Here is a 20,336-nt window from a genome sequence, read left to right as displayed (position 1 = left end):
GTTTAGGAAAAAGGAAAAAGTCACACGGACTGAGGTCAGGTGAATAAGTGGGCTGGGGAACCACAGGAATGCCTTTTGAGGTCAAAAATTCTGTTATGGAGAGGGCAGTTTTTCGGCACCATTTTGGCACAGACCTTTCGCATGTGCAAATGTTCAGTCAAAATTTGATGAACGGTAAATCTGTTCAAATTTAATTGTTCACTCAACATTCTTAATGTTAAACGACGGTCTGATCTCACAAGAGTGTTCACACGTTCGATGTTTTCATTGGTTTTCGAAGTTGAAGTCCTACCTGAATGGTGTTCATCTTCAACGTGTTTTCTGCCTTCCAAAAATGATTTGTGCCAGCGATAAACTTGAGCTCGGGATAAAGAATGTTCCCCATAGGCCTGTTTTAACTTTTCAAACGTCACACTTGCCGTTTAATGGCACAACGTTGCTCCAAATTCCGCTGTTCCATTTTGTGTGACGCACAACCAAAAACACAACTTCGCTAATAGCAGTCACAAAAATCACGTAGTTAACGGAAGGAGTTGAAACTCGCACTGAGCTTCGGGAGGGTACTGATACACGTGCTCTATCAAGGACAACAGCGCAGCATTGCCAGATCGCTTGCAGTATTGCTAGTCTCATTACTTTTCTGCCACACCTCGTGTATATATATATATATATATATAGTGACAAATCAGAGATCTTGTAGTACCCGAAACCTCAGACATAATTTCACAAACACAAGTCCCCAGTTTACATACAAAGTTTTTTATAATGAAATACTTTACAAATAGGTTTTGTTGTAATAACAAACACAAGCACAACTCTCTTCTTCTCTCTTTTCTTCCTTCTTCCACTCCATGCAAGTTTTGTCCTTCTTCCATCTGACACCGACTCTACTGGACGAGGTCAAGTGGCTTCTTTTATCTTCTGGTGCTGGTGTATAGCCGGTTGGAAGCACTTCCGGGACAAGCAGATGCCACACAAAATAGAGATCACAGATCCCTGCAGCACCCCCTAGTGGCACCCATGAAACCCGACAAGACGCCTCTATGGCATTACATTTCCCAGCATGCATTGAGGGCGTCCATAAAGGTAACATCACCCTGGGATGCAGCCACTTAGTGTTTTGGATGAGCATGTATCCTTGCCAGGTTGTCTCCTCTGGTCCTTCAATCACATCTAGCCTCCCACCCAGGTAAGGGGTTTTCAGTCCATCCCTGATGGGAAGCCATCATCCCTGCCTATATATATTGGCATCTTTATCAGCCTTCTGCCAAGTAGATGTGTGATGTTCCTTGCCCACTCACAGCAATGTTCTCCAATCAGGTAAAGGATTGGGGACACCAACCTATGTGTGCCATCCATCATGATATACATATATTTTTTATCTGATATTCTATATTAATCCCCAAGGGGAAATTGTCTTTTTTCATAACCTTTGGGTGTCAGAGCGCAAGGTCAGCTATCGTACAGCACCCCAGGAGCAATTTTCAGGTTAAGGGCCCAATGGAGTAGATGCCCATAAAGAATGGATGTCACTGGATTGTCCTTTTTTTGGCAACTCCTTTTGTGACTTTCTGCTGTTTTTAGCTTTCTTTTGTTATACACAGCATTTTTAAAATAAATCTTTCATTTATAAAGATTCTGCGTTTGCCCTTTTCATTTCCTAGCTAAGGGATTGCGATCATCCCTTTTATGCGTGGATATTTTTGATTTAATGGGAAATGTAAGAATATATTTTTGAAATTTGGTTTATAACAGCATTATGGCCCTAATGTGGGATGATACCAGATTGTTTTGCTGGGTCTCAGGCTGCTTTTGTGTGCCCCCCTATCTGCGCAGACTGGTGGCCTCACACCACTATAAGCATTTGAAGTGGGTGGCTCACTACTCTCAGCCAGCATCCACAGGGAATCTCTAATTTCAGTTGTGCTTTAGTAGTTCTGTCCCACATAGGTGAGCATTTCTGTATTTATCATTTAAAAGATCTGCAATGATTTGGCAATTTATGAAATATATGGCATTTACCTACTAGATGACACAGGAAAGGGAATATTAAATGGAGATTTTAAACCCACAGGGAAAGAGAAAAGCTTCACAGGTAATTGTAAGGAGATATGATGCCCTCCTTTCCATGCCTTCTAATGTATTGCTCAGTTATGGCCCAGTTGTTTTCAAATTCTGCCTTCTGTTTCTCCCACAACTTAGTCTTTGGACTCAGAGACCATTTTAGCTCTGGTAAGAGGTACTTTTTAAGTCTCATTCCAGGGTCACCTCCAGATCAAACCAGTGGTAGCTCCATACAGCCACGGGGTCCACCAGTATGTTTGAAGCATCAACTGAGCTCTGAGTGACCTTCAAAGTACCAGACACCCAAGGCCGTTTTCCATTCCAGACAGCCTGTTTGCTTTTTGGAACTTGACACCTTCACCACGTGGTAAAGCTGTGCTGAATCTGTGCCAGTTCTCCAATCAGCTATCCTTCTCACTCTGCTACCCAAAGTAGCATCACGTTGCAATACAAAACTCCTGAACAAACTCATCAGAGAAACCAACGCCATCGCAGGATAGACCCTGGGAAAAACTGGGATCTTTTATCCCTGCTGTTATTAGGCAGTGCGACACTCCCTGCAGTGTTTCCTTGCTTCATTTCAGCCTGAAGTTATAGAAAAGACTTAATATACTACAGTTATTTTATCACAGTTATTGTATTATATATATTTTTTTACAATTCTATTGTCTTATTATATATTGTACCATGTATTTCACATTTTTTCTGCTGTATGCATTTGAATTTCCCCTTGGAAATTAATAAAGGATATCTAATCTGTGATGGACTGACCGGTGTCCAGGCCGGGATTGGCCTTACTCTCTTACATGGCCTGGAAGCCAAAATAAGGAATATTCAAGTAGAAAGCTGCAAACTTTCCTCTCTGCACTAGGATGTGGACATGGAGGGATGCTGTGGTCACAGGTACACTAGTGCTGGCATCCTATGGATGTGTTGGGTGGGGCAGCCCCTTTTCCCGGTCAGGAGGTCAGAAATACTGGATAGTGTAAGACTGCCTGCTTTGGGCAGATCATTACCTTGTACACTGGGTGTCAACGTCCTTTCTGGTGAGTCCTGGTATGGATGCTTGCAGGGCAGCTTGAGAGTTGTGGTCCAGTAGGGCTTCCTGTCAGGCTGTGCAGTGGCCACAAGGGGTAGCTGTTGGGAATTAACTGCTGAGTGGCCCGGAAGTACTTCCAAGAGAGAACAGATTGATCACCAGAAGTACTCTCAAGTCGGGTGTTAAAAGAGAGAGAGCCTAATGAGTTGGGAGCAGATGTCCTGGCTAAATTGCCCACCCTTAGCTAACTATTTGTTTCACTCTTTCACTGCCAAATACCTAAAGTGTGGCGAGCATACTGGCGCAAGAATGGCTGCCATCACGTCTTTCAGGTGGATACTGCACATTGGAGGTGGCTGGAGTTGTTCAGCTCCTTCTTCACCACTACAGATCAGTATTAAGATTACATAACTGTGCTTGCTGTCACAATCTGTCTGTCAATCTCACCATCCCCTTTTCCCCCACTCATGAACAAGATCCTGACATGCTAAAACTCACACATTGGGAACTGTAGTCTATGAGCTCAGCCCTGTTGGGTCCGTGGGTGTTGCCTGAGGGTACTGAGGGGATTAGCAAGCCTTACTTTGTCGGTCTCCAGCCTTACCCAGAAGTACTCTCTGCCCACAGTTTTGGGACACCAGAAGTACTCCCGGGTGTTACATAAAAGGAGCAGCCTGGTGCAGTTTGGGGAGCCAGAGTCGGGAGGAGGAAGACAAAGCTTGCCTGGAGGAGTGGAGGAGAGAAGGAAGGAGAAACAACAGAGTTAGAAAGTGTGGTTACTTGAAAATGTTTTGCACCAGTAAAAAAGCCCTTTGTACCTACCAAATTGTGTCTGAGCCTTTGTGTCGGGAGTTTGGAAAGCTGCAGCGCCCCCTGGGGACCACACAGTTTACACAACTGAAAATCGAATGGCATGTCACATTTAGTGATTGCATGATGACTTTCCAACACAGTCGTGCCCCTGTGACTAAAGACAAAATCAAACCTGTTTGATTTCATCAGGGTGAGTTGCAGATTATTTGGACTGGGTCACTGCACATGTCAGACTACATAACTGTTCTTCACCAGAACACACAACCAATTCAAATTATACAAATGAATGCTATGACTGAAAATCAGTGGAAATGTCATCAAATGTGACATGGATGTCCTTTACTGACTTTAGTCTGTTTACCAACCAGCCCTTGTTCATCTCCTGGTCAATTTCTCACAATAATTCAGAGCAAGTGTCAACCTGTGCCATTAAAAGTCAATGAAGAATATCTAAAAATGGAAACAAAACATACAGCAGCAGTTACCCTTACTATGCTCTCCTTATTTAATAATCTTGTAGGCTAACATTTCACACTTGACTGAAAAGTTGTCAAACCTGTTTAGCTGAATTATTGTGCATCAAGTTATTTTATTGGACTGAGAGGCTGCTGCACCCATTAAGAAGCAGAGAAGACGTCAAATGAGTGTAAAGAAAAGGTGTATTCTGTTATACAGTACGACAATTCTTTTCATTTCCTTATATTTTATTTAGAACGTTGACTCTGGTGACTGTGCAACTTCTCATCCATTGGCCAAAGCTCAGGCACCGCCCCTTTTAAGCTGTTGTTTATTTTTCCGTCTTCTGCAATTTCCGCATGACAGGCATTTTAGTCAGAGGAGCGCAATGGAAGAATCAAGCCTCTCGATATCGTGGGATGCGTTGACCTGTTCCATATGTCTGGATATTCTAAAGCATCCTGTGTCACTACAGTGTGGACACAGTTTCTGCTTGAAATGCATTACAGATAGCTGGGATGAAGCAGGGGTTTGCAGATGTCCACATTGCAGAAAGACCTTCACCCAGAGACCGGATCTGTGCATTAACATACATCTGGCTAACGCAGTGGAGAAGTTAAACATGGCATCTCAGAATAGAGCTGGACCTGATGACATAGAGTGCAGTTTCTGTAGTGAAGTCAAGCTCAAAGCTGTCAAGTCCTGCCTCACCTGCTTGGCCTCCTACTGCGAGATTCACATCCAACCCCACAACAAAATCAGTACCTTGAAGAATCACAACCTGGTGAATCCAACGAGAAACATCGAGAATTACATGTGTTCACAACACCAGAAAGCTCTGGAGCTGTTTTGTACTGATCATTGTGTGTGTATCTGCAGCTCGTGTGTGGCTGATAAACACAAGAACCACCACACTGTCCTGCCTGAAAGGGAAAGAGCAAAGAAACAGGTAAGGGCGTCCTTTAGCTAACTGACAGTTTGACTTTAAGCCATAATGGTGTGGACTTGTTTGTGATTTGTGTGTATGCTAGATTAAAAATCTTCATGTGAACTGATGAGTACAGAGGGGTGAAATCAGAATCAGAGTCACATTTATGGGTCAAGTGTGCTTGTATACAAGGAATATGACTCGGGTTTTTTATGACTCTCCAGGTATAGTGACATGACAGACATATACACAATTGATAAGTGCAGAAAATACTGAAATATATGCATTTTAATTATAAATAAGATATTGGGTTGGGTTTAGTGACCGTACTGAGCAAGGAGAGCCATTTGTGAGCTTGATGACCTGTGACAAGAGCCTGTTCTTATATCTGCTTGTTTTACAGTAGTTTAGACTACAATGCCTGGCAGATGAGAGAAGTTCTAAAGGGTTGTGGCCTGGATGTGAGAGGTCGGTTATTATTTGCTCTGTCTGCTTCATGACTCTGGAATTGTACAGGTCCGATCAGGTGGGAAGATTGGTGCCAATGATCTTTTCAGCAAAGCTGACTTTTCGCTGTAGCCTGCTCTTCTCTTGTTTAGTTGCCAATCCAAACCACAGTGAGATGGATGAGCTGAGAACAGACACAATGATTGTTGCATAGAACGGAATCAGCAACTCCTGTGGTAGACTGAACTCCTTAGGCTGTGACCAGAAGTCCATCTGCTGCTGTGCCTTTTTCATTATGGAGCCTAGGTTAGTCTTCCATGTCAAGTCCTGAGTGATTATAGAGCCCTCAAAGTTGAAGGTTTCCACAACTGACACATTATTGTTAAGAAAGGAGAGGGAATGTAATATCTGGAGACCTCTTCTGAAGTCCACTTTCATCTCCAGTGTGTTTAGCTCCAGGTTGTTCTCAGCAGACCAACCGGCCAGCTGCTGAACCACCCTTCTGTATGCAGAACCATCACCATTCCTAATATAACCAATAATGGTTGTGTCATCCACATATTTGAGGAGCTTGACAGAGGGGTTTTAGAGGTGCAGTCTTTAGTATAGAGGGAGAAGAGCAGTGGAGAGAATACACATCCCTGGTGAACACGAGCGTTGATTGTATGAGAGCTAGTGGCAAGTTTCTCCAGTTTCACCTGCTGTTTCTTATTTGTGACGAAACTGGTAACCCCACAGACAGGTGTAGGCAGGGACAGAAAGCTGGGTGGGGTCAGAGTGGAGGTCTTCCAGGATTATTGGGTTACATACTGAGCTGAGGTTCAGAAACAAAATCCTTGCTTAGGTCCCTGGACTGTCAAGATGTCGTAGGATGGAGTATCAACTGAATCATCCACTGACATACTCGCTTTGTAGGCAAACTGAAGAGGGTCCAACACTTTGATGTCCTTCAAATGAGGTAACACCAGTCTCTCAAGGGTTTTCATGACCACAGATTTTAAAGCAACAGGCCTAAAGTCATTCAGTCTGGTTATGCAGGATTTTTTGAGATTGGTATGATTAGGGCTTCTTTGAAGGATAAGGGAACTTCGGACAGCACAAATGACTTGTTAAAAATCCACAGTAAGACAGGGGTCTTGTTTGATTAGCACCGATTTTCAAGCAGGAGGGTGAGACACACTTTGGTGTTTTGTTGCTTGAAGAGCCAGTACACATCCTCTTCACAAATATTTAGTGTGGGATGAATGGTAGAATGTATTGGAGGAGAATGTTGTGGTTGTTTGTATAGTAAGGAATCTGGAGCCGGCGTGGGGTGTGATTTTGGGTTTATCAATCCTGCAATACAACACATTCAGGTCATCAGCAGGTTGATTGTTCTCAGACATTTTCCTGCAATTGGTGATATCTTGCAGATCTTTCCAGACTGACACAGGATCATTGGTTGGAAACTGATTTTTCAGCTTTCAGAGTCAAACTGAGATCTTTTTTCAGTGTTTCCTGTACCCAGTTCTATAGGCAGCTTCCTTGTCTTAATGAAGCTGCCTGAGCTTTACTGTAAGCCATGGTGTGTTGTTAATAAATTTTAACCAGATGTTGCTGGTGACACACATGTCCTCGCAAAACCTGATATATGATGTGACTGCGTCTGTCAGCTTGTCCAAGATGTATGGTTCAGCCATAAAGTTTAACATACTTTAGCCTGACTTAATGTTTGTGCTTTACATTTTCCTGTCAAATGTGAGGATTGACTGACCTTTTTGCTACTTCTTCTGCAAGTCTGGTTAAATCCATTCAACGATAGTTTTTTAAAACAAAGCTCATTTACAGGGCCATGGGGTGCTGAAGCCTATCCTAATAGCTTAAAGTACAATCCAGAAAGCAACCGCGGGTGTGTGGTAGACAGCCAGAGCCCTTACTTGGCTGGAAAGCCTGGGTTATGGAAGGACAAGGGGACAGTATATATTTTGTATTGAACTGCTGCTGAGAAGCTGAAAGAGGACTTGCAATGTCGTTATTTTTTCTACTTTATATTTACTGAATAATTGTCTTGAGAAAGTGCAATGTCATTTGATTTTTCAGTTTTTTTCCTTGAGAGTGCAGAATTTCGAGAAACTGCGTCCTTCACCAGCTGAGAACTAAGAAGGAATTAAGCAGAGAAGTGGAGCAGCCGCTTTATACAAATTAAGTCCTCTACCAGAAGTGAAGTGGAAGGATGAAAGTTCGGTGAAAGTCAAAGATGGCTTCCTCGAGTACACTCAGTAATCCCTATTCTGTTGGCTTCTTCTTACTCCTTACAATACTGTATGAGACACATACAGATTCGATATGGGTTGAGGGGTTTGGTTCTTCCCACTGGTTTGTTCCTCTTGCAACAATGAGCTGTCATCTAGCCCTGTGTTGAGGTGGTGCCTCGGATTCCCACAGGGTTCCATGGGAGTTAGAGCTCTGCACAGCCCTGTTGGGTTCCATGGGTGATGCCAGGGGGTGCTGCAGGGACTGTGGAGCCCTATTTTTTGGGACTTCCGCCTCACCAGGAAGTGCTTCTTTTTGCAGGATAGAAGAAGCCCACTATCATTGCTCCAGGAGCCAGAGTCGGGAGGGAGAAGATAAAGCTTGTCAGAGGAGGAGTGGAGGCAGAAGACAAGACAAAGAAAGAAAGAAAGAAAGAAAGAAAGAAAGAAAGGCATTGATGTGTGCTGATTTATAATGTGTTGCTGAACTTATGTCTATGTCTTTCTGTGTTGGGTTTAGGGAGCTGAGCGCTCCTTGAAGTCCACAGGTGGTATTACTGTCAAAGCACAAGGTGCCATCAGCCACACAGCCACATTCATTCCTAATATCACTTAAATCCAGTTTAAGTAGAGCAGGAACCAGGAGCCAATTTCTACAACACCAACAGCAAGTCATGAAATAATAAAATTGGTCTCAGTCCATTGCAGTATGCACTTACACACCCTTGTTTTTCACACTGGTCCAATGGCCTGCTCCATCTCTTACTTTTTGGATTCAAATTCCTAAATCCCTCGACAGTTTAGTTCTCTCAAAGTATTTACTTTAGAGTAAATATCACATGTGGATGGATGGCAAGGCAGCTTAGTGGTTAGTGCTTCCACGTTATGGATCCCGTGTCTGGGGTTCAAACCTGCACCAAGTTCTTGTCCAGGTTCAGGAAGGATGTCAAACTCAAAGCCCACAGGCCAGATCCAGTCTTTGGACCTTTTTGAAGCAACAGCCTTCATCAACATTTAAAACATGTTACATACGGCCTGTGGCGAAAATTAGTTTTCTTAAAGACCCCTTTTAAAGTGTTTTTTATGCATATATTGTATTTGCATATAATCTACATTTAAACAAGGTATTAAAATCCATCTCCATTGTCTCATCACACTGCACCTGCTAACTTGTAGTGAGAATAGAGACTGGGCTGCTCAAAATGACTCAACAAGATAAGGTTAAAAGCAGGTGGCACTGCACACCGCCATAATGAACTTTAGTGTTTTAGCATGATGCCAAACATGTGACAGTCTCATCTCATCAGGGAGATGACAGCTTGATTTCACACACACAGCTGCTGCCACTCTGTTTAGGTTTCAAAGCTACGCAGGTGTCAGGCTGAGCGCACGTCGGGGGCCTATCTGACTTGACGGTTGTATGCGCATTGTGGCTGGATGCAGGAATGACAGGTCGAGTAACAATGAAAAGTTGGGTTGGGTCGTCCCCTTTAATATGATTGTCCAAACTAAAGATCACACCTTAAGGTGTAAAAGGAAATGGCCATTTGGGCACAACAACAAAACAACAAGCTCTCTTAGGCTGTTTTATTGGAAAAATAATCTGTCCCTCTCATTTTTCAGCCGTCAATGAACCAGACAGGAGGAAGCTTGTCTTCCTGCATTGATTTTCCTTTCATGATAGAGGACGCTTTTCAGCCGGAATCTGACAGACAGGAAAGTGCATTTGCATATTTATAGACAATTCAGGTTACATAGCAGTTCTGTTGCTTTAACATTTTCTCTGATTGGTTCATTAGCTTAAATTACATAGAGAGCTGACTTATTTACATTCTCAGAAACGTTTCAAAACTTATTGACTCTTTCATTCTCTCAGACTAGCTCTAACCAGTTCTTTCTGTCCCTTGACCTTGACCTACTCTTCTGCAGCTTACCAAAGCAGTTTCCTGTCAGCACACCCAACAGCTGCAGCATAATGCCTTCCTAGTATCTTATGCTTATAAGAGCAGCTAGTTGTCCTTTAATACCTAAGCAACCCTTCACTGCTTTGATAGATAAATAAAGATTTTGCAAAATACAGCTCTGTGAACTGGAGTGGAGCAGCACATTGCAGAATTACCACCAAGGGGGTCTGTCACCCACCTGCTATTCAAAGTATATGAACTGTACATAAACGAGAGCAACAATCCAGTGGGAACAACCAAACCCCTCAACCCATATCGAATCTGTATGTGTCTCATACTGTATTGTAAGGAGTAAGAAGAAGCTGACAAGGATTACTGAGTGTACCCGAGGAAGCCATCTTTGACTTTCACCAAACTTTCATCCTTCCGCTTCACTTCTGGCAGAGGACTTCATTTGCATAAAGCAGCTGCTCCACTTCTCTGCTCAATTCCTTCTCAGTTCTCAGCTGGTGAAGGACCCAGTTTCTCAAAATTCTGTAATCTCAAGGAAAAAAATAGAAAAATCAAAATAACATTGCATTTTCTCAAGACAATTATTCAGTAAATAAAAAATAACGATATTGCAAGTCATCTTTCAGCTTCTTAGCAGAAGTTCAGTACAAAATATATTCCAACATGGTGTGTCGCAAACACTAATGCAGAGTATGCCCAACAGACAGACAGACAGAAAACAGTTTCTTTATTTATATATTTATATTCTGTACTTTTGGACAGTATTCATTTCCTTTTATTTATTTCCTTCCATGTGTTGTGCCTTCATACAGAGCCAACTAGAGGAGCTTCAACGGAACACTCAGGACAGAATCAGTGACAGACAGAAACAAATAGAAGTGCTGAAACAGACCATCAAAAACGTTAAGGTGAGCTCCGCCGTCAGCTCTGTCATGGCTGCTTTGCTTAGCTGTCGTTCTATGAGCGCACCCATTCTCCTGATTCTCCTCCCCATCAGTCATGTCGGCATCATGCAAATTAACTACAGAATTAGGTCCTGCATTGCTGCAAGGTGTTTCATTTTGCATGCATGCTTTGAGCCACATGGACTCCCTGGAACTTCTGGCTCATTTCTTGGTGTGTTCATTTTAATGCTCTCAATCCCCCAACACACCATTTTCCCCTTAGGCTTATTTAGTTCCTCCCCAAGACTTTTCCTTGTACTACCAGCTTGGTCATCAAGGGAAGGTAGAGAGAAGTATGACAATACAAAATGTTTGCTGCAAAAAGGCAACTTCTCTGGTGAGATGAAGGCACCTGCATATACTGGAGATTGGCTGAGGAGATAGAAATGTACATAAACTGTACAACATTAAATGGACAACTATCCTCCAGGGTAAAATTGTTGACTTTCTAGTAAAAAGAGAATAGTATCTAAGAAATGGAAATGGTAAGAAGAAAGATTAGAGCAGATGATAAATATGCAGATCCCCTAAAAATGCCATTCTCTGTGTCAATCAGGGCTCTGTAGAGACCGAAGAACAACAAAGCATGGAGGTTCTCAAAGACCTGATCGACAGCATTGAGGAAACCTGCCAAAAAATAACTCAGCTTTTTAAAGATCAAGAAAATAAAGAGGTGGAAAGGTTTAAAGAACCAATTGAACGACTTAAGAATGAAATCGAGGTGCTAAATAAGAGAGACTCTGAGCTAACTGAGCTTTCAGAGACCGACAATGACATCTACTTCCTGCAGGTGAGAAGTGCTACCATAGGGAAAAGATCTAATAAAGAATATCTTCTTTCAGTTTCCTTATTTCTTTGCTCTGATATTGCAGACCTTTCCATCAGTCTCTACCCCAATTCACGAGGTAAGCCATCCCAGTGTTGACGTCAGCACAGACTTCTCGGGTGAGCTTCTGAGGAAGGAATTGTCCCATCTGAAACAAAGTGTGGAAGAGATCAGCCAGTGGGAATTTGTAGAAGAAACTGAGGAAGGTTTGTCAATTTGAAATACTAATATACTGTGTCATACTTTTATGATTTCATGAAACAGATTTTGAATTAAATCAGGAAAAATACATTATCATTCACTCTTAAATTTTCTAATCAACAAATAATCATACTGGCAAATTATCTAATAATAATAATTCTACCGTGGTGGGCTGGAACCCTGCCCGGGGTTTGCTTCCTGCATTGTGCCCTAAGTTGGCTGGGATTGGCTCCAGCAGACCCCCGTGACCCTGTAGTTAAGATATAGCGGGTTGGATAATGGATGGATGGATGGAATAATAATTATTTACAAATAATATAGTGCTTCTCTCACTACTCAAAGCACTTTAATGAGTGGGTGCCACTTCAACTACTACTAATGTGTAGCACACCCCAGATTATGCAACGACAGCCATTTTACTCTCAACATACATTAGCTGTTAGGTGGTGAAGTGGTGAGGGATAGTTAGCCAATTAGAAACAGGGGATGATTAGGGCGGGCAGAATGATTAGGCCATGGTGGGCAACTTATCCAGGACACTGGGATTCACTCTACTCTTTATGAAAGATGCCCAAGGATTTATATGACCACAGAGTGTCAGGACATCAGTTTTACATCTCAACTGAAGAGTGGCACCATTTTTACAGCACAAGTGTTCCCATCACCACACTGGGGCATTGGTGTCCACATTCAGACCACAGGGTAAGTGTCACCCGCTGGCCTCACCAACAGCCCTTCCAGCAGCAACCCAAGCTTTTTCCTGGTTGGTCTCCCATCCAAGTACCGGCCAGGCCTGAACATGCTTAGCTTCAGGAGGATCGCCTCTTCTGAAGCGCATGAGTTGTGTTTGTAGGCTGTGTTGAATTCAACATCTCTTGTTGATGTTGTGCCTCCGTCACTAGACTGTGGAGGACATACAAATAAGAATTTCATTATACTGTGTGTACACAACAATAAATATGAATAACCCAGCCACATCTTCTTCAGATACAAACCAGGCTTAGTGATGCTTAGCAGTGTGCACAGGCACCATTTACATCACTTTATTCAGCTGGTGTTATTTTTATTCTACATTAAATCTATTAAATATAACAATAGAGATGAGAAAAATACAACTGCTTGTTGATTTTCTTCAATTAGCACATCTGAAAGCCTACGGAAGCAAAAAATCTGTTAAAACAAATGTAAAATTCATCTAGCACATACAGTAGATAAAGAAAGTGGACACTGCACATATAATAATCTTATTAAGGCTTTCCACAAATCATGGGACAAATTCAAGACTAGCCATATGGCTATTATGTTAGGAAATATTCAATTATGTTTTCTCAAACCAACGCTGTATGTTCTGATTTGGACTCAATCTTAAATAAAGAAAAAGTATAAATAGAACATATAAATTAAATACATATATACCACATTCCACAGGCACCAAGATAAACTAGAACAAAAGTCCGGCCAAATGTTTGTGGATACCTGACACCGATAAGAGCTTGTTGGACATCCCTTTCCAAAACCATAGGCATTAATATGGACCATGACTAAACCACCCTCCGTTCTTCTGAGAAGTCTGTTGGAGTTTGTGCCCATTCACCCAAAGGAGCATTTGTGAGGTTAGAAACTGATGTTGGGTGAGAATATCTGGCTGAACATCAATGTTTCAATTTAGGTGTTCAGTAAGATTGAGGTCAGGGTTTAGTGCAGGCCACTTGAGGTCCTCAATGCCTTTAGGGACCTGAAAAGGGCCTTCTCCAAAGTGTTGCCACCATGTTGGAAACACACAACTGTCTGCAAAGTCTTTGTGTGATGTAGCATTAAGAGTTGCCATTTGCTGGAACCAAAGGGGCCTAACCCAAACCCTGACAAACATCCCCAGACCATTAACTCTCCTACACCAAACTTTACCGCACGTACTATGCATTCCAGAAGATGGCGTTCTCTTGGCATTCATCAAACTCAGACATGTCCGTCAGAGTGCCAGATAGTGAATTGTGATTCATCGCTCCAGAGAACTGTTTGCTCTGCTCCAGAGTACAATAGCAACATGTTTTATACAACTCCAGCTGACACTGGACATTGTGTGCAGCGATCTTAGCCTTGGAAACCCATTTCTTGAAGCCCCCAACACACAGTTCTTGTACTTAATGTTGCCTCCGGAGGCCATGAGTGATGCCACAGAAGACTGGTCGATTTTTACACAATATGCGCTTTAGCACTCAGTGGCCCCACTTTGTGAGTTTTCTTGGTCTACCAGTTTATGGCTGAGCTGTTCTTGCTCCTCAACTCTTCCATTTCACAATAATAGCACTTACAGTTGAGGCAACTCAAACTAACAAAATTCAAAATCTGAAATCAAATATAAACTACTAAAATTAGGCAGAAAATCAAAAAACCTAAAAATCGTAAACAATCACTTCTAATGATTAACAATCCAAAAGAAATTCAAGAAAGAGGAAATCAAACAATAAAAGCAAGAGCTATTGACCTCTCAGAGCTTTATATAGGCTGTGAGTGAGTCAACCAGAGCTGAAACATCAGGGGTCCCACCCCCTTGGGCTCAACGTATAAGAAACAAAGCTAATCATTATCAGACTTAGCATATTTAAACAAAGCAAAATTACTCAGAAACAAAAAAATACCAGTGAAATCACGGTACAATATGAAAAAAAACTCACTAGGTAAAACACAAAAGGATACATGAATAATGCCAAAACAGTAAATAAATTAAAGCCGAGGATGGAGCTCTGGGTGAACCATAACAAATACTGTGATACAAAAACAAACATAATAAATGAATGACACATTCTTGGAACTCAATTGTTGACCTTGTTCTGTTAATTAAGGAAAATGAATGGTGTTGCCAACCTGTTCAGGTTGCTGAAGTTCTAATTCACTTGTTTTATTTCCTCTTGTGTTCTTATCTCATTGTATGTGTGTCACTAACACACTGGAACAAAATATCTGTAGTCTTTAAATGGACATTTGTTTTGTGAAGGTATGCCACAGCAATCAAATGGCCACCATACCATAAAATACCATTACACTGGAGCCTGTCCCTGCCCAATCCTCAGACCTTACATGGGTACAAAGTCTCCAGTTAAAGTAGGAGTTGTATTTTTTATAGATAGAGAGTACTTTATTAGTTCCCATTCACATTTTCCTCACTCTGCTCAGACCTTAAAGTGCATTCCAACAGCAGCCCATTTCCTTTTGATTAAGTAGAATACAGTAGCTTCTCCTCGCCCTCATGTTGCCTTTTCTCCAGGAATTTTATTCTTAAGTGCTCATACTTTTTTATTGGGGGGGTGAGTGGGGCTCACTAAACTTGGTACCCCCCACACATGATAAACTCAATCCACACACACACTAAAGTGCATACACACCCTTAAACAGTGGCTATGGTTGGCGGCTGCACAGCTTAAAATTCCTCTAGGATTCCTGATAGGGACTTGCGAATTAGGCTACAGTAGACCTGACCATTTCATGTTAAATCTTCAGATGGGCAGAGGAGGGGATGTCAGATTTGATTTGAATAAGAAGTAGCATTGAATGTCTGAGTGACTGGGAATTCTTATACTGTCATGGAATTTATAATGGCAATACAATTGTATAAAAATAATATATTAGTGGTCAATTGAAGAAATTATGCCACTACTTTTGATTTTTTAAATTCCTGCTCTCTCTGTTTTTGTAGGACATCATCGTTCAACTTCCAGACTAAGAAAATCAGTGATGAGGAGCAGTAAGTAATGTTAATGTTAGCACTTTAAACACATAATCGTCTTGACTGCGCTGCCCAGGGTTGCTTCCCGTCAGAATCGGCTCAAGCTTCCTGCAAACGCAAGTTGGACTGATTGGGCTGGAGAATGTTAAGCTATGTTATTACTTTGGCTTAAACATCTAGGAATGAAGTTGTGCTGGAACATGACACGAAACCTGGATCCTACTCAACCAGGCCCTTGAGCAAGGCCCTTAACCGGAGACTTTCTCCGGAGGCTCTTGTACAATGGCTGATGCTGTGCTTTGACCTTCAAAAGAGAGAGAGACAGAGGTTAGGAGCAGGCGCTGATACAGCGCATTGCCGCACCCACCACATGACAAACCAACTCAGGAACCCATATTAGGACCTGAGTGCAGCCATGCAACGGGTGACACCTTAGCACCACATGAGTTCAGATGGAATGGAACCAGCGTGAGGTTTTTTTTTTCTATGGTGGCCGGAGTGCCAATTCTGCCACCAACCCCCAGGTTTTACCCAGCAGGTTTTAGGACCTACATGCAGGGCTGGATGCAGATTAACGTCATACCCAAGACGGAGCAATTGCAGGTTAAGGGCCTTCCTCAAGGGCCCAATGAAGTGGTGTTACTCTAGGCATTTATGGGATTCGATCTGGCAACCTTCCGCTCGTCAGGGCAAATCCCTAGCTTCAGAGCCACCACTCCGTCCTACCTTCAAAAAGGTCATGCAAAAAAAACAATTGCCCCTTGGGGATTGATAATGTATATCAAGTATAATAATATAAAACACAAATTTTCAAGAATTGTCTAAAACAGACCAATAGGTCAAAAAGTCCAGTAAATCATCACACGTAAGCAAGACACAAAAACTCCCCACCGGTTTCACAACTTGTTAAACTTGAAATCTTTCACAGCTTACTTTCAATTTAAGAAGGTTGTTAATCTAATTTTTTTTATCTTTTGTAATTCTTTTCCAGCTTCCCAGCACAGCGTGACAGAAGTGCACCACTTTGACAACACTGGGATGTGGCTTGGAAATTTTCAAAAGGCTCTGTTCATCTTATTTTTTGTTAGCCTAGGATTTTCGTTATTTTTCATATGTAATATGCTATATTTACCTGAAATTTTCCCCCAAAGCAAATCAATTGTATACAATTCAATTAGCAACCAAAAGTGTGATGATTTGTGCAATTGGGTCACTGGCATGTTTAATGGCTCATATGGGGTTTTAAATTGCATCAATAGGTGTGTTTACATTGCAGAGTCAGAGTTAGAACACATTTGTGGCAAAAGCTGATCCTGTCAAGTAGGGCTGTAGGGCTCAAGTTCGATTCTTGAAGCCAAGTCCAGACTTGGGATGGTGTTGAGGTCAAAAATTCACTAGTGAGTTATGTTCAGATTAGATAACGTTGGGAAAAGTTTATTTCAGCATGGTGTCTGTGTGTGTGAAAAATCAAAATTGATTTTCATGTCTTAAAAATATAATCATCATTGGAAAATGATGCAGATTTTTTACACAGGATACAGGATTATTAAACACTTATTATAGTGTGACCTGTGTCCAACAGTACAGAAATTGGTCTGCTCCATTTTGCTATGCGGCCAGGTCTTCTAATTTGCAAAATGTTTGCACAAGTAGTATTTGAGATATGTAATTTTTTAAAATATAGTCATGCACACGTGCATTCACGCACTCAAGGAAATTTATAATTTAAGACAGCTGACAGCTCGTTTGTCCTATCAGAACATATGCTTTATAGATAGATAGATAGATAGATAGATAGATAGATAGATAGATAGATAGATGTTAGTATAATAGGTAGGATAAAATTGATAGATTGTAGTGTAGTAGGCAGGATTAGATAGATAGATAGATAGATAGATAGATAGATAGATAGATAGATAGATAGATAGATAGATAGATAGATAGATAGATAGGGTAGGGCATCCTGGGACTTGGAGTCCGGTTTCTCAGACCTGTTGGGTACTGTGGGTGCCGCCAAGGGGAGCTGTGAAAGGACCTCGGGAGTCATGTTTCCCTTGCAGCCTAGAAGTACTAGGAATTCATGAGGACAGAAACCCCAAAGTACTTCCGGGCTGATTAAAGAAGTGGGATTCTCCATCTGACCCAGAACTGCTGGCAAGTCACATGGAAGAAAGAACCGAAGCACTTCTGGGTCGGGTACTATATAAAGGACTGTTGGAGACCCAGCAAGCGAGCTGGAGGTTGAAGGTAGAAGACAGAGCTTGATGGGAGGTGTGGAGGAGAGAATTGTATTGAAATATTGTTTATGTATTGTGTTTATTGTGGTGGTGGTGCTTGAAAGGTACTGTGAAGAAGGAAAAGAATAAAAAGATCTTCTTCATGCTTTTATCCTGTCTCTGTATATCTGTCTGTTGGGTTTAACAAGGCAACAGTGACCCCTAGTGTTCTTACAATAGATAGATAGGACTTTACTTGTCCCTGGAGGAAATTTGGCTTTTTATAGAAGCTCTTTCAGTAAATAAATACATAAATAGGTAGATACTGTAAGTAAGTAAATACATAAATATACTGTTTGGTCTGAACACACACTAGAATGACTATAAAGCAAGAAAATTCAAAAGAAAGAAAAGTTTTGACTTGGCAGTCACAGTCACAGTGAGGCATTATACAGAAATATTGGTGTTGTTATCAAGAACCCTGAGTCGCGTTTCGTCACACATTTTTGATGAGTAATTCATTGGCTGAAAGTCCTCGGTGTTGGTGTGTTATAGAGGGGATGTTCAGCTTTGTTCATAATGGCACTCCAATTTGTTTTCATTCTCTGTTTCTCTATGGCCTTCAGGGGGTCCAGAGTGCGTCCTCTAACTCATCCTGTCCTTTTAATTAGCTTGTCTATTCAGTGGGCCTCTCTTGAAGTGAAGTTACCAGCACAGCAGACCACACTGGCCATCACAGAGTTATAGAAGATGTGAAGGATGTCACTTCCCACATTAAAGAAATGCAGTCTCCTAAGGTAGTAGAGCCTGATTTGCCCTTTCTTATACAATTCCTCTGTGTTCAAAGACCATTCCAACCTGTCACTGATGTGGACCCCTAAGTACTTGTAGAAGTGCTTCACCTCTACATCCACTCCCTAAAAAGTGACCAAACATAAGAAATGAAGACACAGACACATAGACGCACACACCACAGTAAATCTGTAAGGTTGACGTGAACAGAGGTATTAAGCCATGGCATACCCATTGTAAGTGCCTGAGAGGAAGGAGAGGCATAATCTCTTGTCCAGACTTGATGCCTTAATGGTAGGACCGCTGAAGACATATCCCAGACAGAATGCTCTATAATCTTTGAGGTTGATCTGAATCAGGACACTTGATGGGAAATGGAGTGCAGAAATGCAACCCTGTTGGGGTCCTTGGGTACCACCAGAGGGCATTGTCAGGGGAGGACAATACTGATTTCCACAAGACCCAGAAGTGCTCCTGACCAGCAATGCGGTAACACCTGAAGCAGTCCTAGAAGGCCACCACCTCACAAATGGGAGTCAGAGTCAGGAGGCAGCAGATGACACTCTTAGAGGAAGGAAGGAGGAAGCAGTTGACAAAATTGGGTATTGCTTATTATTTTTTGAACGGTTGATTATTGGAAGGGTGCTTTAGACAAATAAATATCTTTTCTTTAAACCTAAAATTGTGTTGGGCATTACTGTGTCTGAGATTTGGGGCTCTGTGATGCCCCTTGATGGCCACATCATCTGTCTATCTGTGCAGCTTGCCTCCTTTATTTGACCCAATGTGTTTAGTTTCAAATTAAATATTATTAAAGTCATTCACTTTACTTCAACTTCCTGCTCATCTTACTCGACATTTATTTTTGTACATAATAAATATAAAGTGTTAATGTACTTGACTGTATATTATTGTATTTTAGTATTTGGTACAGTACAATTGATTGTGTTATATTGTAAACTTTTCCACTGAGTGATTTCCTGCACCATTAATAAATTGAAATTCACATGAAAGTACCAGGTGGATTACTCCATACTTCTTTTTCTATTGTCTCTTACTTTCTTGGATTCTAGGGTATTTTTACTCAGGCTTTTCTCATCCTAAGCCATTGATTGGTCTCATGCATGAAAATACAGGTTTTGGTCTCAAGCGACCTGTTTGTTTTTTGTGAGCACCAGGCACATTCATGTCAAGTTTCGTTAGTAGTGGTCTAAGCTTACTGTGTGTAGCTTCTTTCTGCAATTTCACCAATTATTTTTTGTGGTCACTTGTTATAATCATATTTTTGAATATTTTGTATAATTTTTGGAATTGTTACTACTCTGTGGTAAAGCACGTCAGGGCTCCATGGCAGTTCTGGTAGGTCCCATTTTCATTGTAAAATAGTGTGGATGCACAGAGCACAGAGGGGCTGATTGATCGTTCATGAGTATAAAAGCGATTGGAGCAGCTGTCCCTCATTAGCATTCCATGGAAACACCTCAGGGATTAAAGGTTTAAGTAGGTCAGAAGGAAACTGAAGAAGAAAACTGAGGAAAAGAAAGGAGAAAGTACAAATGAGCTGGAGCAAGTGTGAGGGAAAGGAGGTAAAGGGATCGTTGATGCCCTGTGGTGGAGCGAAGGGAATGGTGTTCTGGGGGTGGATCAAACCTACTCAACAGATTGACGCAGGGGCAATCAAGGGCTCTGGGAGTCCTGCGGTGACTGATAGAGGTGGTAGGAAGAGAGAGCCATTACAA

The 20,336-nt window shown here is 41.7% G+C and overlaps 1 protein-coding gene across 1 annotated transcript; it reads left to right on the top strand.

The window, feature by feature from the left end:
• Positions 1-4,747: 4,747 nt before the first annotated feature.
• On the top strand, positions 4,748-17,464 carry LOC120536939 (E3 ubiquitin-protein ligase TRIM47-like). Its single transcript, XM_039765514.1, has 6 exons — positions 4,748-5,321; positions 10,707-10,802; positions 11,395-11,628; positions 11,711-11,870; positions 15,560-15,607; positions 16,581-17,464. Exons 1-6 carry the CDS (start codon positions 4,761-4,763, stop codon positions 16,898-16,900), a joined length of 1,419 nt encoding a protein of 472 aa, XP_039621448.1. The 5' UTR covers positions 4,748-4,760; the 3' UTR covers positions 16,901-17,464.
• Positions 17,465-20,336: the final 2,872 nt, after the last annotated feature.

Source organism: Polypterus senegalus, chromosome 10 (assembly GCF_016835505.1).
Source record: "Polypterus senegalus isolate Bchr_013 chromosome 10, ASM1683550v1, whole genome shotgun sequence".
NCBI lineage: Eukaryota > Metazoa > Chordata > Cladistia > Polypteriformes > Polypteridae > Polypterus > Polypterus senegalus.
Note: the sequence above shows the minus strand (reverse complement) of the source record. Positions and strands in the feature narration are given on the sequence as shown.